Genomic DNA, 24,936 nt, shown 5'->3' with positions numbered 1-24,936 from the left:
ATAAATTTAGAAATCTATGTTATTCAATTATTGCGTGCGTCAACGAGCGTCTGCGTTGCCAGGGGCTAAAATAGAAGTCCTCTCTATTTCTGATGCAGATTGCAGCTGCTAGTCCTGCCTCTCCCATCTCCTCATTGGTTTATAGAAGCAGGTACCCATGTGCCATCTCCTCATTGGTTTATAGAAGCAGGTACCCATGTGCCATCTCCTCATTGGTTATATCCACGTGGGTGATTGAAAGACGAACTGTGTTGCCGGTCGTCGTGGTAATACTATGAAAGTTTAGATGCCAATCACCATATAAGTTCAAAGATGAAATATGCCTGGAAGGAGGAGAGATGACTTGAAACGATTCGGTTGACCGTTTTATGTGTGGATTAATTGTCGGAGTAGAGGACCTTGTGCATTTCAGATAAAATAACAACTCAATGTTTATATCCCAGGACAAATTAGCTAGCAACAGCAAGCTAGCTAAATAGGACAAATTAGCTAGCAAGTGCAAGCTAACTAGGTAAATTGCCATAAATGTTTATTGCTTCTCGACCTGTCCCCAAATTAATGTTGATATTTTGACCTGCGTTTCCTGATCACGTTTGGTGTAGGGAGACAAAATAAATGTATGCACGATGGCCCATGCGCGCAGCCGGTTTGGGTTCCGTGTTAGAATCACAGTAATACAGTGGTAGCTATTTAAAATGGTCCTGCTCCAATTTAAGCTACAAGACCAACTTTAAAACATTCAGGCTATCCTAACTTCAAATTCTTTAAAGTTTTTATTAACTATATACATTTAGCATAAATTAGCATAAAATTACTCACCAACAGGAACCCTTGCTAAGTCAGTTAAGAACACATTCTTATTTTCAATGACGGCCTAGGAACGGTGGGTTAACTGCCTCGTTCAGGGGCAGAATGACAGATTTTTACCTTGTCAGCTCGGGGGATTCAATCTTGCAACCTTACAGTTAACTAGTCCAACGCACTAACCACCTGATTACATTGCACTCCACGAGGAGCCTGCCTGTTACGCGAATGCAGTAGAAGCTAAGGTAAGTTGCTAGCTAGCATTAAACTTATATTATAAAAATCAATCAATCATAATCACTAGTTAACTACACATGGTTGATGATATTACTAGTTTATCTAGCGTGTCCTGTGTTGCATATAATCGATGCAGTGCGTATCGTTGCTCCAATGTGTACCTAACCATAAACATCAATGCCTTTCTTAAAATCAATACACAGAAGTATATATTTTTAAACCTGCATATTTAGCTAAAAGAAATCCAGGTTAGCAGGCAATATTAACCAGGTGAAATTGTGTCACTTCTCTTGCGTTCATTGCACGCAGAGTCAGGGTATATGCAACAGTTTGGGCCGCCTAATTTGCCAGAATTTTACGTAATTATGACATAACATTGAAGGTTGTGCAATGTAACAGGAATATTTAGACTTATGGATGCCACCCGTTAGATAAAATACAGAACGGTTACGTATTTCACTGAAAGAGATGATAGTTTCCGGATTCGACCATATTAATGACCTAAGGCTCGTATTTCTGTGTGTTATTATGTTATAACTAAGTCTATGATTTGATAAACAGTCTGAGCGGTGGTAGGCAACAGCAGGCTCGTAAGCATTCATTCAAACAGCACTTTCCTGCTTTTTGCCAGAAGCTCTTCGCTGTGCTTCAAGCCTGTCAACTCCCGAGATTAGGCTGGTGTAACCGATGTGAAATGGCTAGCTAGTTAGCGGGGTGCGCGCTAATAGCGTTTCAAACGTCACTCGCTCTGAGACTTGGAGTAGTTGTTCCCCTTGCTCTGCATGGGTAACGCTGCTTCGAGGGTGGCTGTTGTCGTTGTGTTCCTGGTTCGAGCCCAGGTAGGAGCGAGGAGAGGGATGGAAGCTATACTGTTACACTGGCAATACTAAAGTGCCTATAAGAACATCCAATAGTCAAAGGTTAATGAAATACAAATGTTATAAAGAGAAATAGTCCTATAATTCCTATAATAACTACAACCTAAAACTTCTTACCTGGGAATATTGAAGACTCATGTTAAAAGGAACCACCAGCTTTCATATGTTCTCATGTTCTGAGCAAGGAACTTAAACGTTAGCTTTCTTACATGGCACATATTGCACTTTTACTTTCTTCTCCAACACTTTGTTTTTGCATTATTTAAACCAAATTGAACATGTTTCATTATTTATTTGAGGCTAAATTGATTTTATTGATGTATTATATTAAGTTAAAATAAGTGTTCACTCAGTATAGTTGTAATTGTCATTATTACAAATAAATAAATATAAATCGGCTGATTAATCGGTATCGGCTTTTTTGGTCCTCCAATAATCGGTATCGGCGTTGAAAAATCCTAATCGGTCGACCTCTAATAATGACACCATTCTTGTGTGTTGATAAGCTAAAAGTCACTACTTTTTCAGTAATGAGAATGTGATATTGTGCACAGAGACAGAACTATAAGAATATCACTAGCAAACCATAAGTTTTAAGTCTCGACCTGTGACTGTACTTGTTTAGCAACACTTTTCAGTGTGACTAACTGTACTTACAATTTATTAAATGTATACATGACAGTGAACTTGTGGGACTTCCTGCAAAAATGTTATCTTCAGATCAGCTATAGGCCTAAATCCTATTCAGATAAATCACACCTATTGTCTTATTAAGTCATTTGGATCGGTTGTAGAGTCGCTCAGTTGTGGAGAAGTTGGTAAATGTCTCTCCTTTTATCAGTATGTTTGCATTTTACATGTTTAGTCTGGTTTTGCTAGTGTGTTATGTGTGACAATATCATCAAATTTTTATGCTCCCCCGTATGTTTCTCTCCCATTTGTCAGTAAAGTTCTGGGATCAAGAAACTCGCAGAGCCAGGGGAGATGGAGGAAGGTATGACTTGTTGTTCTTCTAATTTTTGACTTGTATACTCGATAAAAAAATTCTGCCAACAGCCTACCCCATAATACAAGTTGTTAACTGGAGAATGGTGAACTCTATCACCTGCCTTTTTAGGTGCTTGGTTGGTCTGATAATAGTTAGATACATAGCACATGTAATAATTCATATCTGATACACGTATTATTCTGCAGTTGTATAGATTAAGCTCTTTTATACACCCACAGATTCCGGGCGCCTCGACAAGTCTGATCAAATGACCCACGGTCAACCAGCCTCTCAACAATCCATGTCTCCAAGTCAGTCATTCCAGTGTAACCATTGTGTCCTCCTATTCAAGTCAAAATATTTCCTCCTTGAACACATGAAGAAGGTGCATGGCGTTGATGTGGATCCTTCACAAAATTATGGGAGTTCTAATCCCTCAGAGAGTTCCACACAACCTCACAGTAGCACTCTCTACAACAATTCAGAGGAGAGTTTCTCTTGCCGGCATTGTATGTTTACATCTTCCAGTTGGTCTGTTCTTATCAAACATGAAAGAACAAATCACAAGGTTTCGGTAAACAAGACCCTGAAAACACAGAAACGGTATTTAAGGGGCAAGCTGCTTAATGCCAAAGTGCCACTGCCAGGGAAGAAGAACCAACACAATGTGTCAAGACTCCAACGCAAACAAGGGGAAGTGGGGAGATTGAATTTCCCGATATCCAAGTCTACCTCAAAAACCATAAACATTCCTAGCTCTAGTCTATTGCTGGAGAACCTGCAAACTCAAGTGGGATCCTCAGAAAATATTTCCAAATTCAAAATTGCGCATGGGTCATCTTTAAATTCCTCACAACTGAAGTTGCCCAACCTCTCAAGGCCATCACGTGCGCATGATGTGACCCTCATGTCACATGCGCCTTTCCTTAGCTATGACCAAGATGGTGGTAAAGGTGTCTCTAAAGTAACTGAAGAGAGATCTCATACAGAAAGTGAACAGAAGGGCTCTCACTGCTGCTCACTCTGCAACTTTTCTGCAACTTGGCTAGAAGATCTTCACACTCACCAGCGAAGTGAGCACAGTTACCTTTTTTACAGCATGGGGCTAAGTCTGCTGGACGGAACAGCGACAGAACAGCGGGATCCCAAACCTGAAACGTATAATGAAATGTCACTAACAGAGCCATTGGCTAATGCCACCAAGAAGAGGATGCATGATGACACCGCTTTGAGTCCTGCTAAGAAAAAGATCAAAACAAGCCCTGAAAGTACAGTCATCCAAAGCAAGCTGTCAGGGGGCACTGCTTTCACCTTTGAGGTTAGCGAGGATGAAGAGGGTGATGCCTGGAGAACTGAACTAGATGCCTCAGGAACTGAAAAAGATGAGCATGATCAATTGGAAAATAGAGAAAGCAGGGACAAACAAAAAATACTTTATCGTTGCAAACATTGTGACTACAGTCACAAGTCATCTCGCAGTTTGAGCACCCATTACCAGAGAATGCACCCTTACATCAGGAATGACTTTCAGTACATCATTAATCCAGATGATTGGACTGCCACCTTCCGTTGCTTGGAGTGTCCTGTTGAGTTTGCCACCCCTGATGACCTCAAGAAGCACTATAGGGATCATCACCCAGAAGCTCCAGATGTGTTCATGATGCGATCAGATCAGCTTGATTTGGTGTACAAGTGCTTTGCCTGCCCATTCACCATTTCTAATGGCAAATACTTGAAACCCCATTACAAAAACAAACATCCAAAACTGAAAATGAGCAGTCCTTTAATGTACTGCAGTTTTACTGCCAAGCCTTCTAAAGACGAACCCTCTAAATCACATTTAGGGCAAACCTCCAGCCTAAAGAATGCAGAGGTTGTCTCTCCTGAGAGGTCTCTGACCCCATGTAAAGAAACTGTTAATATCAACTCTACACCCCCAAAAGAATGTTCTGCTTCCATGGGAGTGGATGAGGAACTGTACCACTGCAAACATTGTGCCTTCAGCAATAAGTCAGTGGTTGTTGTGCTTGTCCACTACCAAAAAAGCCATCCGAAGTCAGGATTGACAATTGATGACATAAAACAAGAATCTCTTGCCACTTCCAGGGAAGCTAAGGATGAAACACAGGCGTTTCCTCAAAATATGGTTTTGGAACCATTCAAACTCCCAGAAGTAAAGTCCCCCAACATGTCCCTCTTTAAACCCGATGTTGCACAGGACGATGTAGAGAACATGTTTTTCTGCCAGCATTGCAACTATGGCAACCTCACAGTGAGGGGGGTGTTGAATCACCAAAGGTCAAGACACAGTGATCTCAATGCTACTGTTGAACAGATCCATTTCCATACTGCGGAGGTTCATAGTCAAAGCAAAGTGTCACAGGGCATAGGAATAGTCTCACATAGCACTCCCCTCCAAAAAGATTTAGCACAGGAACATGTTTTAAAGCCATTCAAACTCCCAGAAGTTAAGTCTAACACATCCCCTCCCATATCCAATGCTTCGCAGGCAGATGATGAGAGTTTGTATTTCTGCCAGTTTTGTGGCTATTGCAACTCCACAGTGAGAGGCGTTATGAATCATCAGAAGTTGAGACACAGTACTCGTAAGTCAACTGCTGAACGGATCATTAAACATACTGCTGCGATTCGTAGCAACCCCAAATTGAGAGGGGGTTTGAATCATCAGAAGTTAAGACACAGTACTCGTAAGTCAACTGCTAAACGGATCATGAAACATACTGCTGTGATTCGTAGCAACCCCAAATTGAGAGGGGGTTTGAATCATCAGAAGTTAAGACACAGTCATCTCAAGGTGACTGCCGATAAGGTCATCAAGCACACTGCTGAGGCTCATGGTCAAAGTGAAAAGCTTCAGTCTACTGGATTTGACTCATCAAACTCCTCTCTCAAATCCACTGTTGAGAACGAGATAGCTGACTTGTTTTTTTGCCAGTACTGCAACTATGGCAACCCCAGAGTTATAGGGGTTTTGAATCATCAGAAATTAAGACATCGTTGTCTTCAGACATCAACTAGTCAGATCCTTCAATATACATCTGAGCTTCGTAGTCAGAAAGATACATCTCAGTCTGCTGGATTTGACTCCTCTCTCCTCACATCTGATATTGGAAATGAGGCAGGCAACTTGTTTTTCTGCCAGTTTTGCAACTATGGGCATCCCTCAATGAGAGGAATTTTAAATCATCAAAAGAGAAGACACAGTGAACTCCAAACAACACCTGGCGACATCTTCAGGCATACTGCTGAGGTTAGAGGGCAAACCGAAAAATCCAAAAAGTCTAAGAGAGTCAACTTGACAAAGTCTTCTCACATTTTACCTCTTCCTCTTGTGACAGAAGAGGCTGTGTTATTCTGTCAGCTTTGCAACTATAGCAACCGAACCATGAGGGTGGTTGTGGAACATCAAAGGAAAAGACACCCAGATCTTAAAGCAACTGCTAAACAAATCCTTGAATATACTGCTATGATTTTGTCCCAAACTAGCAAATCGCCTAACTCATCTTTCTTAACATCTGATGTTGTCCAAGAAGTGTTAGATAAGTTCTTCTGCCAATATTGTGACTATAACAATCCCACAGTGAGGGGGATTTTTAATCATCAAAGTAAAATGCATTGTGATCTTGAAACAAACGCTGCGCAGATCTTAAGGCATACTGTTGTCGTCCGAGAGCAAACCGAAAAATCTCAGCCAAAAGCAGTGAACTCACCTAACTCTCCTCACCTCTTGTCTCATCCTCTTTTGAAGGACGAGGTTGAACACATGTTTTTCTGTCAGCTTTGCAACTATAGCAATCCAACGGTGATAGGGGTTTTGAATCATAAAAGGAAAAGACACCTTGATATGAAGCCAACTGCTAAGCAAATCCTTGAATATACTGCTACTGTTTTGGGCCAAATGAGCAAATCCCACCCAGTACGAAGAAACTCGCTTATCTCATCCCAAGAAGAAGAGAGAAAGTTGTTTTACTGCCAGCATTGTGACTATGACAGTCCGACAGTTAGGAGGGTTTTGAATCATCAGAAATTAAGACATAGTGATCTGAAGGCAACTGCGGATCAGGTTGTCAGGTATACTGGAATTGTTCCCGGCCCAAATAAAAAATCAACAATGCAACAGCCTAACATGTCCTCCATGAAAGTCTCACAATCTCGCAAGCAGAAAGCTGCACTGCTCAGGTCCTTGAAGTGCCGCAAATGCTCTTATACAACTCCCCATATATATCTTTTGAAAAGACATCTGAGGAATAACCACCAAGAGAAAGCCCCAATCACTACGATTATACATTGGGCTTACCAAGATGGCCATTTACAGGAAGGTTATCACTGTGAGTGGTGTGCTTGTTCACATACTGAAGCGAAGGGACTCCTCCGGCACTACCGGCAACGTCATCCAGATAAAAAAACTGGACTTGAATCCATCATCCTGAGGTTACATGCCGGCCCTAAGACCTCTCGATCTAAAAAAACGAAGCCTAACCCAGAACACAATGAAAAACATGATCCGATTATCCTCAGGTTTGGGGATGTTCCAAAGACCACTCCATCTTTTCAGACCGGAGGAGGTGACACAAAAGTCTATCCATGCCGAGCGTGCCCCTTTAAGGATACTTCCATGGGGGGTATAAGCAGCCACTACCGTGCAGTTCATCCATGGTCTGTCAAGGAAGATGGGTCTGTGTTAGATGTCATTAGTAGTAGGCAGACCCAAGAACCGGAGGTCCATGAACAGCTTGATGTTCATGAAACCTTGAGTTCAAGCGAGACATATCGGTGCCCTGTCTGTTCCGGAGAGTTCAACACCCTCCATGGTATGTCTACTCATTGTGGAAAGAAACATCCGGAATATGATATGAAAGTCCATGAACAGCTTGATGTTCATGAAACTTCAAAGCCAAACCAGCGATATAGGTGCCCTGTCTGTTCCGGAGAGTTCAACAACCTCCATGGTATGTTAACTCATTGTGGTAAGAAACATCCGGAATATGATACATCAACTTATGAAAGGGAACCTGAAGCGGAACCTAGTACAAGTGAGGGGACTCTGGTATTCAAGTGTTCAATCTGTCCGTATGTGAACTCTCACGCTCATGGTGTTCTAACTCACTGCCAGATGAGGCATCCAGCCGTCAAAGCCAGAACTGAGAGACTTGAACAAGAAATTGTACACTTCACTGACCCAAATGAATGCCTGAAAGTCCGATCGGGTAAGCGGATGGGATTGGCAGGCTTCAGGTGCAATATGTGTCCAGTCATCCATGCAAAATTCAAGAAGTTGAAGGCTCACTATGAGATGGATCACAAACGATCTGCCGCAAATATATTCAAACCGGCTTTGAAACAATCCGCTGCCATTAAAAAACAATTGCTCTCCAAATACAGAGGCTCCCAGACCTCAATTGCCCAGGCTGCCATTTTAAAAAATGGAAAATCCATCATAGTCAAGTGCCACCTTTGCAAGTACCTTTGCACCACTAAAAAGGGCCTTGCCTGTCATCTTCGCATTAACCACAGTACAGTGGCTCCAATTGAGGACAAAGAGTTTTCCTACAAGTGTGCACTGTGCTCGTATACAACTTCGATTTGTAAATACCTTGCAGCCCACTATAGGAGGCAACATGGCAATGCTGCTTTCACCAACCACTTTGTTCCAGCATTCAGACCTCACCGCATTCTTCCAAACTCACCGGACCATAAGGCTTCTTTAAGTCAGGAAACCAAATCACCTGGTGAGAAGATAAGCTGTTCTCGCTGTTTTTTCCAATGTCTTAGTGAAAAGGGCCTGGTCTCCCATTATGCGATTTGCCACCCAGGAGTCTCTCCCAGCAAGCACAAATCTAGCAAACTTAGCCCGAATAACACACTGCACTCTCCCCCCAAGCCTAGAAATCATCCCCAGCAACAGAAACCTGTATGCAAATTATTTGATCCACAATGTGAGAAAGGCAAAACATTGCGTCCAGTTAAATGCAAGAAATGCGTGAAGTTATCTTTCAACTCAAATCTGCTGCTAAGTATCCACTACACCAATTTCCACAACGAAGATTTCACACAAGACTTCACTATACTTTCAAAGACTTCAGAGGATGGCACAGAATTCTACAGATGTGGATACTGTAACCTCCAAATCCAGGGCAGTGCGGACCTCTGCTCCCATCTCGACCATCATAATGAGGAGTTTCAGAAGCTGGCAAATGGACAGAAGAGGAAACAACACCTCAGTGCCCCACCGCCAAAGACCAAGCCTGTTAAGGTAAGTGGCACATAATGCAATAAAGTGCAACCCTATGCATTTGTGATTGTTTGACAGATGGTAGGACTGTGCAACATTGGAAAAATACATCTGTTTTTGCCCTTTATGGAGCCTATGTGCTCCTCAATCTTAATCATTTCTTTCTGTCTTTCAGCAGGAAAGACAAGAACTGCCCGAGGTTCTGACAGCAGAGGAATCGGACAGTCATTGGATTGTGACACAGGTGGAATCTGTTACAACAGGGATGGGTCCACTGGTGTCCCCTTCCCCTGTCCCATCGACAACAAAACCAGAGGGGGGGTCAGTAGGAGAGGAGTGCAACCACTGCGGGCGAACTTTCATGTCTTTGAAAGGTTTACGCTCACATGAGCGGAGCCATGCAGCTACAGCAGCGCTCAAACGGCTGGACAATGTACCTCATCAACAGAAGCAGATGTGAGAGGAAGAGATTTCTATTGTATATTTAAGCAATAAGGTCCAAGGGGGTGTGATTTGATTTGATATATGGCCAATATACCACAGCTAAGGGCTGTTCTTAAGCACGACCCAACGCGGAGTGCATGGATACGGCCCTTAGCTGTGGTATATTGGCCATATACCACAAACCCCTGAGGTGCCTTATTGCTATTATAAACTGGTTACCAATGTAATTAGAGCAGTAAATATGTTTTGTTATTCTCGTGGTATACGGTCTGATATATCAGCATTCAGAGCTTGAACCACTCAGAGGGGAGTATTTATAGTATGTGATTGATTCTATCTTGTAATGTTACCTTAGGTACCACCATACAACATTCTTTCTTGTTTGTATATAAACCATGAAGATTTGCTTAACCATCTGGATAAATCAATTTGTGAAATGTTTGCTAATGTCTCTTCAGGTTTGACTGCCATATTAGACATCGACCCGGGACCATCAAACCCTTCCACTGTGGGCTCTGTCGTTACAGAACTAACATCTTGAGCCTCTTGAAGAATCATCTGCTCAAAGTACATGGCGGTGAGACAACCTTACTGCTACAGCACAGAGACAACCTTACTGCTACAGCACAGAGACAACCTTACTGCTACAGCACAGAGACAACCTTACTGCTACAGCACACTGTCATTGTCACAACTTTTCAAAGGCTTACGAAAAAATGTATCTGTCAATTTGACAGAATCTGATACTATATGAAATGTTAATCGAAATGGCAAGAGCTGTGGAAAACATCTTAAACCTGTTTGCTTTTTTAATCTGTCTTGCTGGAGTAGCTCAGGACCCATCCAAGAACCTCCCTTCCTCCGTGACCTGTAGCGAGAACAAGGAGCACACCCTGAGGGCTGCTGAAGAGACCCAGAACCTGCCAGAACCTCAAGAAGGCAACCAAATGTCTGATGATTCTGAGGAATCAGACCCCACTGAAAGCAAGTGCTCCCATTTACGTTCATTGTTTAGGATTTGAATTATTAAACTTCATGATTAGAATACTTCCTCTAAAATAAGCAAATTTGTTATGCAGCATACAGACAAGACAATCAGTATAGCTATACAAAACCTGATTTTTGAAAGATGCATAATGTCTTGTATATATACTCCTCAAGAGTATTTTGCCATTAGCACCTCCCCTACCTTTCTGTAAATCAGAGAAGTCATCTGCTGAGTGTCTGAATGTAATGTGGTACTAATATCCAGTGTATTTTCCGTTACAGAACCAGTATACTCGGAGCCCCCAGATGTTCAGAGGCAGCTCAACCACTACAGGCAGGTGGCTCAGGCCAAGGCCTCTAGCAGCGCTCCAAGCCCACAGACCACCAGGACCACTCAAGATGGCTTATTCGTCTGTGAGTTTTGTATCTACACCTCAACACACATCAAGAGTATGCGTCGACACTACATAAATCGCCACAATGGGAAAAGGCTCGTGAGGTGCAAGGACTGCTCATTTTTCACAGGCTTCAGGTAATATATTCTTTTCAGAAGAATCTGCTCAAATGCCAATGCTTGCCTTTGCTGTGTCATATTTGTTGCTTAGTATACATATTATTGCTATGTCTAAAGAATAGTGATTGAACAAGAAGCACCTGTGACACCTAGTATTGCTACATTAACTGACTCTTTAAATGATGTACAAATGCTTCTTGGTCTCAATTGTTGCCATCTATTAAGCCTCAGTATGCTATATTGCCAAATTTGTGATACCATTCTTTTCTCTGAATGCTTACATTAGGAAGAAGTTGGATATGCACATAGAGACGGCACATGCCAGTAGCCCAACAGAAGCTCCGAAGGAGCTACACTGCCCTCTCTGTCTTTACCACACCAAAAACAAAAACCGCATGATCGACCACATCGTCCTCCATCGTGGTAGGTGTTCTTGTGGTATTGTTCAAATAAATCCATGCTTTATACATCATGACACTCATTAGACACCTTTTGTGGCTGTCTACCATTTATTCTGTCTTATACTTGTCAGTATCATACCCAGACTTTACACTGCTGCTCCTGGTTTGTTTATTTTTTTAAACAGAGCAGCCAGTGGCCCCTATAGAGGTGCGTCGTCCGAAGCTGTCGCGATATCTCGAGGGCATCGTGTTCCGCTGCCACAAGTGCACCTTCACCAGTTCCAGTGACAAGAAACTGCTACTGCACATGCTCAAGCACGACGATATCAAGCCCTACAAATGCAGACTGTGCTACTTCGACTGCACACAGCTGAGCGAGTTGGAGGCACACCTGTGCGATAAACACCAGGTTAGTGTTCTAGCTACACTCTCCTTATACCCCCTCAATCAGAAACAGCTGTATCAAGTCTTCTCTGTAAGACTTGATATATTGTATCAAGTCTTCTCTGTTGAGTCATTTGTCCTTCTGTATCTGATGTAAATATGTAATCTTTCTTGTGGTGTTCTCTCCGGGAGGTTGTGAGGAACCATGAGCTGGTGGGACAGGTCCATCTGGAGGAACTGGAAACAAGACTGAGCAGAGTCAACGAGGAGGGAGAACAATTCATGGACTGTAAGGAGACCCAAGGGCAACAAGATGAGGTGAACAAAGATGCCGATAATGAGGTGGCAGAGAACACAGCCCAAAACAGTGAATTCCAGGATTTTAGTAATGACGAGAACCAAGAGGGACAATATAAGCAATCCTATGAGAAGCTAGAGAATGAGGACAAGGAGAAGGTCGAGGAACATTTAATGGACTGTGAGGAGGAGAACCAAGAACCTGGAGAGATGGACATAGAAGAACAAAACAACCAATATCATGAGATGCCAGTGCTTAAAGATGAAGCCTGCAACTATCATGAGATGCCAGTGCTTGAAAATGAAGAGGGCAAAGAGGAAACACACAGTAATCATGGTGAGACACAGGAAAATGAGGAGGCAGTGAAGACTGACCGTCTAAAACCTGAGTGCGATAATAAACCGGAGCAAGGGTCTGAACAGGATGAAAAATATGAAGAAAACCCCAAGAGTGGCGAGAAGCAAGATCACGAGGTGGAGGAAAACAACAAGGAAAATGGCAACATATCTTCACCAAAAGGTAAGTCAATTTTGACATGAAACTATTGACATCCAATTAATCAAACTGTTTCTGGTACCCTGTCAGGTTTTTAACTCTGCTTCTTATTCTGTTATCATTCCTGTAGATGCCTCCACTACCTTGAAGATAATTCCAGTGACCAGAAATGAGAAAGCACTTTCCTGCGAGCTCTGTGGCCGAACTCTCATGAACAGCACTGAGCTGGAACGGCATGTGATGCGCCATGGCTTGTAACTCTGTGTCGGTGCAACTGATGAGGATGTATTGACACTGAGGGTGTTGCTGCTTAGAAATGGGAGACATGTCATAACAGGGCTGCTTTTAACAGCAAGCTGATTATGTGAAGTTCAATTGAATGTAATGTTTTATTGTCACTTGTTGCATACTGTTTCCACCTGTAACTAACTTTTCTTGACTGGAGACACTGCAGCTATTGTTGTAAAGGACAGTCTTTCATTATTGTATATTATGTCATGCCAGAATGACCGTACACATTTCCAACATATTGGCTGTTTTGATGCTTTGTAAATATGTTGATCTTGTTGTCTTTTAACATTTCTGTAATAAATGACTTTATCCTAAAGCTATTATATTTCATTTGTGAAAACGCTTTTCCTCGTTTTAAGGATATGAAGTGTTCCTTAACCAATCAAGACAAAATATTTTTAAAGGAGGACAAAGCAATGATAAAATCATTGACTAGGGAAAGAAGTGCAATAGTTTTTGTAAATATGTGCAATGAATGGTGGATAGTGGCAACAGCTTCTGTGATTCTGCATTGACTAAACAAATTCATACGTATTATTTTTCTCATATAAGTAGCCACAGTTTGTGTTCATAGCTGGGCCCAGTATCCCAAAAGCATCTTGAGGCTAAGTTAATCGTTAGAACCATTGAGATCGATGGTTCTAACGAAATGTATGCCTTTGGGAAACTGGGCGCAGGGCGTTTAAACATGCGCGGTTGTAAGCGGCTCATTGGGACGTCCCTATCCCATTGAAGTTTAAATGTAAAATGGTAAGGATTAGGGTAAGGTATGACGTCGCAAAGATTCCGCATAGAACTGACCCATGCATTGATCAGTGAAGGCATTGCTTCTGTGCGTATACGTCACATTCTTGTCATCGTAAATGATAAATGAAACAAGACACCGCTTCCTGGTCCAGTCAGTTGGAGACTTCGAGAATCAGATGAGTTCACAACCCTAAAGCAAGCTGCTCGCAAATTGATATGCCACTGGATTTAGGGTAAGTACAATGCATATGAAAAATGTATGGGGAATCTCCATGCATGGCTGATCACATTGTAACAACTAAACTCAACTCCATGGTGAAGGAAGTTTCTGATGAACCGTTGGAGTTCATCAGAAACTATTGCACTTCTTTCCCTAGTCAAGGATTTTATCATTGAGTGTATTCAGCTATAACAAACTATGATTACAATAACTGAATTAATTTGCTCACTACTTTAGGATGCAATGTATACCCCTGTTTCCATTTGCGATACATTGTAACCTTTTGAGTTGTACTTTATTAAAACGCATTTTATCCATATACTAAGCCTACAAAGTTGGTTAACACCTATCTGTCTAATGTCATGTGTCTGTCACACGTAATAATATCCATATAATTCCAATCTTCAAATGTATTCAGGTTTTGAGTTTATTCGGTCATGAATGGAATTATATTTTTTCCTACTTCCTCGAACATTGTCTTGCCTCACCACCTTGTTTCGTCGTTAACTCATTCTCTGTGAAGAGACTTGCACATCCACCGTCCTGCGAGGACGACTGAATAAGGATGTAAACAAGCATTTCCCTAACCGATTAAAATCAACCACGATTTTACCGTGGAGCTGAGCGGCGACTAGTGTGGGCAGACTGGAGCTCCGACGTCTTTATCAAAAACTACAATTTCAGCACCCAAAGAATAGCCCGCAATTACACACGACATTGTTGATAACTTCATCTCTGAATAATGTTTATTTGATATGATAGTGTTTTGCTTTTGTTGTTTTGTTTGCTTTTTATGTATTGTGTATATGTACTGAACAAAAAAATCTACGCAACAATTTCAACGATTTTACGGAATTGCAATTCATATAACGAAATCAGTCAATTGAAATAAATAATGCCCTAATCTATGGATTTCACATTACTGGGCAGGGGTTCAGCCATGGGTGGGCCTTGGATGGCATAGGCTCCACCCACTGGGGAGCCAGGCCCAGCCAATCAGAATGAGTTTCCCCCCCCAAAAGGGCTTTATTACAGACAGAAATACTCCTCAGCATCCCCCCCCACCCCCTCAGGTGTAGAAGCCGGATGTGGAGGGTCTTGGGCTGGTGTGGTTACACGTGAGGCCAGCTGGACGCACTGCCAAATTCTCTGCAGTCAGCATGCCAGTTGCATGCTCCCTCAACTTGAGACATCAGTGGCGTTGTGTTGTGACAGAACTGCACATTTTAGAGTGGCAATTTATTGTCCCCAGCACAAGGTGCACCTGTGTAATGATGGTGTTTTATTTGCTTCTTCATGTGCCACACCTCTCTGGTGGATGGATTATCTTGGCAAAGAAGAAATGCTCACTAACAGGGATGTAAACAAATTTGTGCGTATTGACATTTTCTGGGATTTTTTTATTTCAGCTAATGAAATATGGGACCAACACTTTACATGTTGTGTTTACATTTTTTGTTCAGTGTATGTATAGTGTAATTGTTTATTGATGTGGTCATGCAGGGCTCATCAGCGAAAGAGACTGGGTCTTAGCATGACTCCCTGCTTAAATAAAAGTTAAATAAATCTAGCCTAAATTGTAGTATACCCTTCAGGGCAGCAGACTGGGTGATTTAGGATGGCATTGACATTGGAGAGCTGCAATTCTTATGACATGTTAAGGCCCACTAAGTTGCTGGCATTTCTTGTCAAGTTGTGTTGGTTCATTGTAGTGAACACCTACCTACCTGCCTTATGTGTTTGTCATCATGTGTGGTTGCATCCTCCCCATACACCATAATGTCAACATATACAGCAACTCCAGGGCAGACCGTCAGGATGGTGGACATGATTTTCTGGAAAAAGCAATGTGCCAGCGTAACCTGAACAGCATAAGAGTGCACCAGATCATCCCCCAAAGCCAATTCTTCCTTTGGCTTCCTTTCCTTCCAGTTCTCTGCTGCCAATGACTGGAACGAACTGCAAAAATCACTGAAGCTGAAGACTCATATCTCCCTCACTAGCTTTAAGCACCAGCTGTCAGAGCAGCTCACAGATCACTGCACCTGTACATAGCCCATTTGTAAATAGCCCATCCAACTACCTCATCCCCATACTGTATATATTTATTTATCTTGCTCCTTTGCACTCCAGTATCTCTAGTTGCACATTCATCTTCTGCACATCTACCATACCAGTGTTTAATTGCTATATTGTAATTACTTCGCCACCATGGCCTATTTATTGCCTTACCTTCCTTATCCTACCTCATTTGCACATACTGTATATAGACTTTTTCTTCTGTATTATTGACTGTATGTTTGTTTATTCCATGTGTAACTCTGTATTGTTGAACTGCTTTGCTTTATCTTGGCCAGGTCGCAGTTGCAAATGAGAACTTGTTCTCAACTAGCCTACCTGGTTAAATAAATAAAAAATGTGCATCATGAATGCAGTGAGCCAGCAGGTCATGTTAGATTCAGGCACCCATATCGGACTAGCCATGAATCAACGCTCACTTGTAAATGATAAGGAGGTGATTTTAGAGCCCTATCCTGGAGGTACACCATGGGGGCAAATTGTTGATCTAGGGAGAGGGTGTCGGAGTCGTGGGTTGGATTATCTTTCCTTTCATTGGAGCCCCCGAGTTGCCTCCTTGATCTTTAGAGGCTTGTGACTTGGAGTACTTGGTGTTGCCATGCTAAGCTGTCTGTTGTCTTTTCTATATCCAGACAAAGGAGATAGTGTAGGTATATTGGATTCCCAACATAGTTGAATTGCACAAAAATAGTCTGGAGTACAGCTCATAACAGTGCATAAATCTGAAAGATGTCTCATTTTAAAGCATATATACAGGTGATTAAACCACCATTTAATGGTATTGAGGCAGCCATATTGGATTTTGGATTTGGAGTGAAAATTGCAAGAGTATGGGCTGAACAAATAAAATCCACAGAGGAACCTTTGACTGAACAAAAAAAGACAGTTTTCAGTGTCTTAGAGCTGATTTAGATTACAATAGCCACAACATCAAAAGATGTGTAACTGCATGTATTTTGTATATTAATCAGATACCAAAAAGTAAAGCTTACATTCATCATAAATATGCACTGTTTATATAGTGCAGGCAACTGAACTGACTACTTAAATTTCAAATATTTGCAATATGGGAGCTTGCGATATTGGGTTACATGTGTCCCATCCTCCCTCCAGCCAGGCATTATTCTGCACTTTTTTAGTTTAAGGGGTGTCACGAGCTATCAATTTAACCACTTTTGCAGTAAAATATTTTTGGACAACCATCCATTTCATAAATGGTAGACATAAGATACATGGTTGTGTTTTGTTCTACCGCGGTTGGGGTATCTCAAACTATATCCCGTTTTGAGGACTGGCCGCTAGCCGGGTAGTAGTTCAGTGCCATTTCGTCTTCAAAAAGTTTCGTATTAACATCTCCATTAGGCGCTGACACCCATGTATGCATTCCGTGTTTTTGTTTAAGGAAGGAGTTTAATCAGAAAGGAGGAATGTCAAGTGAAACGGGATCTGAAGAGGCCATTGGCTCCTCAAGAGTCATCAAGAGTGTTTTCTTTGCCCTCCTCTTGGACTTACTGGGATTCACTCTGATCCTACCTCTCCTCCCATCTATACTGGACCACTATGGCCAAACAGAGGTAAGTGCTTATGTTTGTCTGAGCTCAGTGAGCTGTCCTTTTTATTACAGTTTAACATTTCAGCCAACTTTAAAGTTACCCATGATGCATCACGGTCATCACGGTTTTTAATTATCTGGAACACGGCCAATGTCTGCTAATAGTAAATGTGAGCTCCCCTCTTAAAATCGAAATAGTTTTCCTCCCCATCATTATCATCATTAGTTAAATACTTTAATTTCATTGTACTATATTGTGAAAGACAAGCATTATATTTGCAATAATGTTGGGTTATCAATGCAATTTTCCATTTTGGTAATATGCCAACTCCAGAATCTGACATTTGATGGGTTTCTTTGTACACAGAATTTGGGGCCTCACTCCAGGGAGGACAAGGCATGCTTTGTGTGATTCAACTTTTCCATGAGACAGCGTAACAAAATGACAAACTTGTCAGCTGATCGAGTGTGTGAAATTTATCAGATTCAGATCTTGCACTCATTTGTAAAAAATATTTTCACGTTTTCCCCCTAACAGGACAGTGTCTATCAGTCACTACAGAGCATTGTGGACTGGTTCAGGGAAGCTGTCGGAGTTCCGATGGAAACAAAATACAACAGTGTCCTCTTTGGAGGTACAGTAACACAACACACTTTATTTAACTACATGTGGTTGTTACAGCTGAGCAAGATATTTTGATGTATATATTTAGACAAATGGCATCGTTCAAAATACTAGCTTGTCTTGTGAATGCCAGAAATAGTGTGTTGTCTGTGTATTAAAATGTGTGACTTAAAATTGATCAGATATTGTGTTATGTCTTAAAATTTGCCCGAAACGCTCAACCAGAAAGGACCATAATCACAGATTATGCTCTCTACATTCTATTCTTCAGGTCTGATTGGATCACTCTTCTCTCTGCTGCAGTTCATGTCGTCCCCTTTAACTGGGGCTGCATCGGATCATTACGGCAGAAAACCGCTACTCATTCTTACCACAGTTTGTGCAATGTTATAGAAATGTAGTTGATTAAAATAAGTGACTTGCCATTTAAGAATATTTCTATTGCTTTTTCATGGCTATGAAACTGGTTAACATATCAGTACTTATCTTGGGCAACTCTCCGTCCATTTCGGTGTGTTATTTGCCCAGTTTGCCAGCCTGATTTGATATGGTTTTAATTTGTATTTTTTTTGTGTTCCAGTTGGGATTGATGTCTTCCTATGCAGTCTGGGCAGTTTCCTGTAGTTTCAGCATGTTCCTTTTGTCTCGGGTGATTGGGGGTATTTGCAAGGGTAATGTGAGCCTCTGCACTGCCATGATTGCTGACCTTCCTTGCCCGAAGGCACGAAACAAGGGAATGGTAAGCACTGTGCATCAAGCTCATGCTATGATTTTTTTTAAAGACGTACAGTATATGCCATTCAGGATTGAAAGATCTTAATTGAAAGGAGATTGATAATTTAAGAGTATGATTAACCACGGACCATGCTGCTCTGTATTGCACTAATACACTAGTTGGTCTTTCTTTAGGCCTCGTGTATGCATTATTTTAATTTGGCAATGCATATTTTGTTGTTGTTAGATGATGGTTGGAATTGCCTTCTCGTTGGGATTCACGGTAGGCCCACTGATGGGGGCCTACTTTGCCATTAACTCCAGTAAGGAGGAGGTATTCTACCATGGCCCAGCTGTACTGGCCCTGGTCTTCAGTGCTGCTGACCTACTCTTCATCATTGTTATGCTGCCAGAGACCCTGCCAAAGCAGAACAAGGTGCGATTTCATTGGTATACCTCTTAGGAGAAACTGAAAACGGCACACTCGAAACTCATCACGGGTTGGGCAGTGTGCTTCATTGCACAGAAAGTAAAAGCCTTGGTGACTCTCTATTATCTTCTCCCAGTAATGTTTTATTGCAATGATACTATACACAGTGATTAATCCATATTAGTAAGCATTTCTGTTTATTATTTCTGACAAAGACTGGTATCTGCTCAGACCCAGGTTTCCTCAGTGACCTCTGGGATCCAGGAATCAGGAGATCTTCTCAACCCAGTGGCTCTGTTCCATTTCTCTGCCCTCACAAGGACAGAGGACCCACCCTCTAAAGAGAGTGAGTACATATTGATTTATGTGGTATTTGTACAGTATGAAATAATTGACAATCTATATACACGGGAAAAAAATAAACGCAACATACAACAATTTCATAGATTTTAGTGAGTTACAGTTCATATAAGGAATCAGTCAATTGAAATACATTCATTAGGCCCTAATCTATGGATTTCACCCAACGAAATACAGATATCCATCTGTTGTTTACATACCAAAAAAAAAAACGCTAGGGCCGTGGATCAGAAAACCAGTCAGTATCTAGTGTGACTACCAGTTGCCTAATGCAACGCAACACATCTCCTTCGCATAGATCAGGCTATTGATTGTGGCCTGTGGAATGTTGTCCCACTCCTCTTCAATGGCTGTGCGAAGCTGCTGGATATTGGCGGGAACTGGAACACGCTATCGTACACGTCAATCCAGAGCATCCAAAACATGTTCAATGGATGACATGTCTGGTGAGTATGCAGGCCATGGAAGAACTGGAACATTTTCAGCTTTGAGTAATTGTGTACAGATTGCTGAAACATGATGTGATGGTGGCGGATGAATGACACGACAATGGGCTCCAGGATCTCGTCATGGTATCTCTGTGTATTCAAATCACCATTAATAAAATGCAACTGTGTTCGTTGTCTGTAGCTTATGCCTGCCCCTACCATATCCCTACAGCCACCATGAGGCACTCTGTTCACAACGCTGACGTCAGCAAACCGCTCAGTTACGACGCCAAACTGCAGTGGTTACAAGTGGTCTGCAGTTGTTGAAGCCGGTTGGATGTACTGCCGAATTCTCTAAAACAACGTTGGAGGCGACTTATAGTAGAGAAATGAACATTCAAAACTCTGGCAACAGCTCTGGTGGACATTCCTGCAGTCAGCATGCCAATTGCATGCTCCCTCAACTTGAGACATCTGTGGCATTGTGTTGTGTGACAACTGCACATTTTTAGAATGGGCTTTTATTGTCCCCAGCACAATGTGCACCTGTGTAATGATCATGCTGTTCAATCATCTTCTTGATATGCCACACCTGTCAGGTGGATGGATTATCTTGGCAAATGGAGAAACGCTCACTAACAGGGATGTAAACAAATTTGTGCTCAACATTTGAGAGAAATAAGATTTTTGTTCACATGTAACATTTCTGGGATCTTTTATTTCAGCTCATGAAACATGGGATCAACACTTTACATGTTGTGTTTATATTTTTGTTCAGTATAAAATATCTATGAATATACAGTAATATATAAAGACCCGCTAGTCTGTAATAATGTATATCTTGTCAAGATTTATGCTTAGTAAGATGGACAAGAATCTATTGAAAGTACTTCATAATAACCAAAATATTGTGTTGAAATGTACCACAAAGCCGTTTTTATTTGTCCCTGTCTATTTTCTCTTGGACAACAGAAATGCAGAACCTGAAAGTGTTGGGCCTCGTTTACTTCACATATCTCTTCCTCTTCTCTGGTCTTGAGTTTACATTGAGTTTCCTCACCCATCAACGGTTCCAGTTTACAAGGTATGGGTTTAGGGACAAAGAAGGTCAATCTTCAGTCTATTTAGCTCCCTACACTCCAATTTGTTAGAATCTGTTCAACCAAAAAAGAGGCTACCTTAACTCCTTCAACTGTGCTACGATACTCTTCAATTTTTGCAGCATGCAGCAGGGTAAGATGTTCTTCTTCATGGGTATCACCATGGCACTGATCCAAGGAGGATATGCCCGTAGGATCAAACCGGGGCATCACATCAGGACTGTTCGTCTGGTAAATATCGTACTCATTACTACATGGCTAAGAAATCAGCATCAAGAAATCTTTTAAATAGTCAAGATTAGCTCTGGTATAGAAAATGTTGCCAAAGTCAGTATTCTTAATGTATTTTAGGCAATCCTATTACTGATTCCAGCATTTGCTCTCATTGGACTGGCATGGAATTTGAAGATGGTTTACATAGGTTTGATTTTATACTCATTTGGTAAGTTTTCATATCTTCAAAGGTCATTTAAAAAACTAACTTAAGTATATCCCTGAGGTGATTTTCCTTTACTCAAACATCTTCTTTGTCACAGCTGCTGCCATTGTTGTCCCTTGTTTGACAACGCTGGTTTCAGATCATGGTAAGATTTCTAACTGTACTAGCATAACCATTATGCACTCGCTCTCTCTTAGATACACACACACACAAATCGAATCATTGTGTCATTGTGTAACATGAAACTCCTCTTCTAGGTTCGGCCAATCAGAAGGGCACAGTGATGGGAATCCTACGTAGTTTAGGAGCCCTGGCTCGAGCACTGGGCCCCATAGTGGCATCCTCAGGTGACTTTCTGCATTGAATGTCACATTTTGTAAGGGGGCAGAAAAGTATGATGTCAGTTGTCAAAGGCTGTGATTTGTAAATAATTAGAATTTCATAACATTTCTGCTGAATGTCTTATTTTTTTGCTTTGCAGTTTACTGGATTGCTGGAGCAGAGACCTGCTTCATTATCAGCTCAACTTCTTTCATCATACCTCTGGTTTTACTGAGAAGACTGGGAGGGCTCAAACAAGAGTGAAAAGGGTGCTAAACAAGCCTTAACACAGGAGCGTTAAAGGGTTTTACCACGACAGACGGTTTCAGAGATACTCTAGACAGCTTTGATATTGTTTTGTTCATTGTTCTTTCATTTGTTTACATTTGCTTGGAATGCAAGCTATGAGAAAATAAGTACATTTATCATTGACAAATTGTGGTAATATTTTTACATTTTTTATTACAAGTAGTCCATGTATTTTCTTCTCTCTAACCACAAAGCCTTGGCAGAAGATACCGTTACGCGTGTCTACACTGAGCTGCACTGAGGTCGGATTGCAATCACCCTTTTCCTCCTCATACTAGCTAGCAGTAGCCACCGCAGCCATTATCGTAAAACTAGCAGTATTTCAATCTTCTCGATGGAGCAGTGTTGATAAAGGTAGGATTTGGAGTACAGTCACATATCCCAGCCCTGCATTGAGGTACGTTTTCCGACCACATCTCGCGCCGGCTCCACTGTGTCTTAATGTAACCATGATTGCGTTCCGACCTCAGTGCAGCTCAGTGTAAACAAGCCTTCCCATGTCAAATTGGCTTTGTATTTTGGTTTCTGATGTTATACCGTTGAAGTATGTCATATCCAGTGTTAAATAAAGAAAGAAAATATTCTCTCAATGTGACAAAGTATCTTGTAGCCAATGAAATGACAGCATCCAAAATACATTCAATAACGACATTTAGGACTCGCTCATGCAATCAGTCTCTACCTTTTAATGTATATGTTGACTTATTTTGCATATGCTAATGTTTCTGTCAGATTTCTGTAATAGAACTCTATAAAATCAGACATTGTTTGTTATAATACTATGCTTAATATTGTTGAGTAACACTATGGGAATATATTTGAGGTACTATTTGTTTATTACTTAAGAAAAGTAAATCAATGAGCTGTTAAAATAATGTTATGATTTAATTGTATTTTTAAATCAATTGAATGTAGTATCAGTATTGAGATTATTCAAAATATCTATCTATATTCTACTATTTAGATATATAAATAAAAAAGCTCTGAGTTTGTGTGATATTGTGTTGCCTTGCCCTTTATGCAATATACTCTTATTTACCACACAATGATCATGAAACATCCTCGTTCCCACTTAAAAAATTCATGAAAATAAAAATGTTTGCTTGTAATTGATGGTTAGGGTTAGCAGTATGGTTAGGTTTAAAATCACATTTTAGGAAGATAGGCAGGGTTTATGACTGTGGCTGTAGTAACTAATGATAAACGTACAGGTGAGGGCACTGCTGTACCTGTTGGTCGGTCAAATAATGTAAACTTTACATATAAACTTGCTTCTGAGGCAGAGAGTACCACAGTATGAGTCATAATACCCATAAAACCTAGCGGTCAAACAAGGAAATACAGTAGTTACAATTGTTTTTCCACCATTTATTTTTTCCATAGAGGATTTTAGAAACACTTAAAATAAGGGCTGTGTTTCGTGTAGGCTTAAGTTAAGACAGTGTAATTAATTGTAGTTATCAAAACTTGAAATGTTTAATAAACACAACTTATCTTGGTGGTGTTGATTTGACTTCTTGGTTCTGAATTGGAAGTTAAATTAACACACAGGTCTTAGCTGATTTCGAATAGTCATACTAACTGTACAATTAGTGACTTAATTGAGTATATAGGATCCTTATTGGTCATAGTATGTGTATAGTTAGTATGCCAAAAGTTCCCGGATGTCGTACTAAATTCCCCAAAATACGAAGTATACGAAGCAGTATACAAGCAGTGGAAACCAAGACATCAGTAGATTTATAATTGAACACATTTATGAAGATTTTACACTATTGTGGAGAGATGTACTGCTTGGATTCTTTACCTACGATAGAAATAAGCTGAAACAATTTTATGTACTTAATTTCATTATTCTTTTGGACAAATTTCATATTCACAAATGTAAATTTACAAACAAAACACCACATTTTCTTAACTTACAAACATTTATTGAACTATATTTTAAGACAATTAAATACTCTGCTAACAAAAAAAAGCTGTTAGAATTATATGTGTATGTATGTCCCTTAAGGTCCTTATGTAATGTGATATTGTACCCCCTAGACCAATTGTCCTTTGTATATTATTTATATATACTTGTGTTCCCACATGTACTTCCTGTATTGATTTGTTAATAAAAATTAAAAATATAAGCAGTGGACACTAGTTCCGTGCTTTTATGGACTATAATGACGTTCTTCACAAAATGGGCGTGGCTTTTCAGATTTTGAAGTAAATGACGGAAAATATGCAGCGGAAGTCCTACGAGAGCGGATACAAGTTCATTGCTTTAACTAATTATGACAAATGTTAATAAAATGTTGAGCAATGTAATAAAGTCATCACTTTTCAAATAAGTTACACGTTATGTTGGCTGACAATTTCTTAGCTACGCTATCCTTGCGAACCGCATAGAATTACAGCAGTATTTTATTTATATTTTTGTATTATTATTATTATTAATTGTTTTTGTTTGCATTACAGCAGTATGTAACGGTATGTTAGCTACTGTTACAAGGTTAGTTGGCTACTAATACATCGAACTTGCCAGGCAGTATATTAACTATATGCAATTTAACTACCCAACGTTTATTGATTTGATTATTCATGTCATTCTTAGATAAGTGGTATAGTCGTGCGTTCTCAATGGACATTG

At 40.7% G+C, this 24,936-nt stretch overlaps 3 protein-coding genes across 8 annotated transcripts; all 3 read left to right on the top strand.

Moving 5' to 3' along the window:
- The first annotated feature begins 4,006 nt into the window (after nucleotides 1-4,006).
- Nucleotides 4,007-5,474, top strand: LOC120050753 (zinc finger protein 462-like). The gene is made up of 2 exons (XM_038997315.1): nucleotides 4,007-5,283; nucleotides 5,417-5,474. Exons 1-2 carry the CDS (start codon nucleotides 4,007-4,009, stop codon nucleotides 5,472-5,474), a joined length of 1,335 nt encoding a protein of 444 aa, XP_038853243.1.
- Nucleotides 5,475-5,939: 465 nt separating this feature from the next.
- Nucleotides 5,940-13,294, top strand: LOC120056786 (zinc finger protein 462-like). Of its 2 annotated transcripts, none has more exons than XM_039005029.1 (9): nucleotides 5,940-9,181; nucleotides 9,336-9,616; nucleotides 10,063-10,181; nucleotides 10,436-10,588; nucleotides 10,874-11,123; nucleotides 11,392-11,528; nucleotides 11,692-11,915; nucleotides 12,083-12,707; nucleotides 12,814-13,294. In XM_039005029.1, the coding sequence occupies exons 1-9, from the start codon at nucleotides 6,095-6,097 to the stop codon at nucleotides 12,939-12,941; spliced, it is 5,004 nt and encodes a 1,667-aa protein (XP_038860957.1). In that variant the 5' UTR covers nucleotides 5,940-6,094; the 3' UTR covers nucleotides 12,942-13,294. The 2 variants fall into 2 exon arrangements, with proteins under 2 accessions (XP_038860957.1, XP_038861038.1); XM_039005110.1 differs by having other exon boundaries at nucleotides 5,943-9,181; nucleotides 9,339-9,616.
- Nucleotides 13,295-13,853: 559 nt separating this feature from the next.
- Nucleotides 13,854-23,295, top strand: mfsd10 (major facilitator superfamily domain containing 10). 5 transcript variants are annotated; one of them, XM_039004637.1, is made up of 13 exons: nucleotides 13,854-13,954; nucleotides 17,423-17,594; nucleotides 18,111-18,207; nucleotides 18,469-18,572; nucleotides 18,778-18,936; nucleotides 19,159-19,347; nucleotides 19,573-19,687; nucleotides 21,102-21,213; nucleotides 21,352-21,460; nucleotides 21,581-21,671; nucleotides 21,766-21,813; nucleotides 21,926-22,015; nucleotides 22,150-23,295. In XM_039004637.1, the coding sequence occupies exons 1-13, from the start codon at nucleotides 13,938-13,940 to the stop codon at nucleotides 22,251-22,253; spliced, it is 1,407 nt and encodes a 468-aa protein (XP_038860565.1). In that variant the 5' UTR covers nucleotides 13,854-13,937; the 3' UTR covers nucleotides 22,254-23,295. The 5 variants fall into 5 exon arrangements, with proteins under 5 accessions (XP_038860565.1, XP_038860709.1, XP_038860785.1 ...); XM_039004707.1 differs by having other exon boundaries at nucleotides 13,869-13,954; nucleotides 17,427-17,594; XM_039004781.1 differs by lacking the exon at nucleotides 21,926-22,015.
- The last annotated feature ends 1,641 nt before the right edge of the window (nucleotides 23,296-24,936 follow it).

This window comes from Salvelinus namaycush, chromosome 1 (assembly GCF_016432855.1).
Source record: "Salvelinus namaycush isolate Seneca chromosome 1, SaNama_1.0, whole genome shotgun sequence".
NCBI lineage: Eukaryota > Metazoa > Chordata > Actinopteri > Salmoniformes > Salmonidae > Salvelinus > Salvelinus namaycush.
The sequence above is the reverse complement of the archived record's forward strand: the minus strand, read 5'-3'. Positions and strand labels throughout refer to the sequence as shown.

Excerpts from the sequence above, each read along its gene's own strand:
- LOC120056786 (XM_039005029.1), top strand. The coding sequence starts at position 6,095 with ATGAGAGGAATTTTAAATCATCAAAAGAGAAGACACAGTGAACTCCAA. Across the intron at positions 9,182-9,335 it reads CAAAGACCAAGCCTGTTAAG|CAGGAAAGACAAGAACTGCC; the intron begins GTAAGTGGCACA and ends TCTGTCTTTCAG. Across the intron at positions 9,617-10,062 it reads CCTCATCAACAGAAGCAGAT|GTTTGACTGCCATATTAGAC; the intron begins GTGAGAGGAAGA and ends ATGTCTCTTCAG.
- LOC120050753 (XM_038997315.1), top strand. The coding sequence starts at position 4,007 with ATGGGGCTAAGTCTGCTGGACGGAACAGCGACAGAACAGCGGGATCCC. Across the intron at positions 5,284-5,416 it reads GTTCATAGTCAAAGCAAAGT|GCAGATGATGAGAGTTTGTA; the intron begins GTCACAGGGCAT and ends AATGCTTCGCAG.
- mfsd10 (XM_039004637.1), top strand. Across the intron at positions 17,595-18,110 it reads ACCACTATGGCCAAACAGAG|GACAGTGTCTATCAGTCACT; the intron begins GTAAGTGCTTAT and ends TCCCCCTAACAG. Across the intron at positions 21,814-21,925 it reads AACGCTGGTTTCAGATCATG|GTTCGGCCAATCAGAAGGGC; the intron begins GTAAGATTTCTA and ends CTCCTCTTCTAG.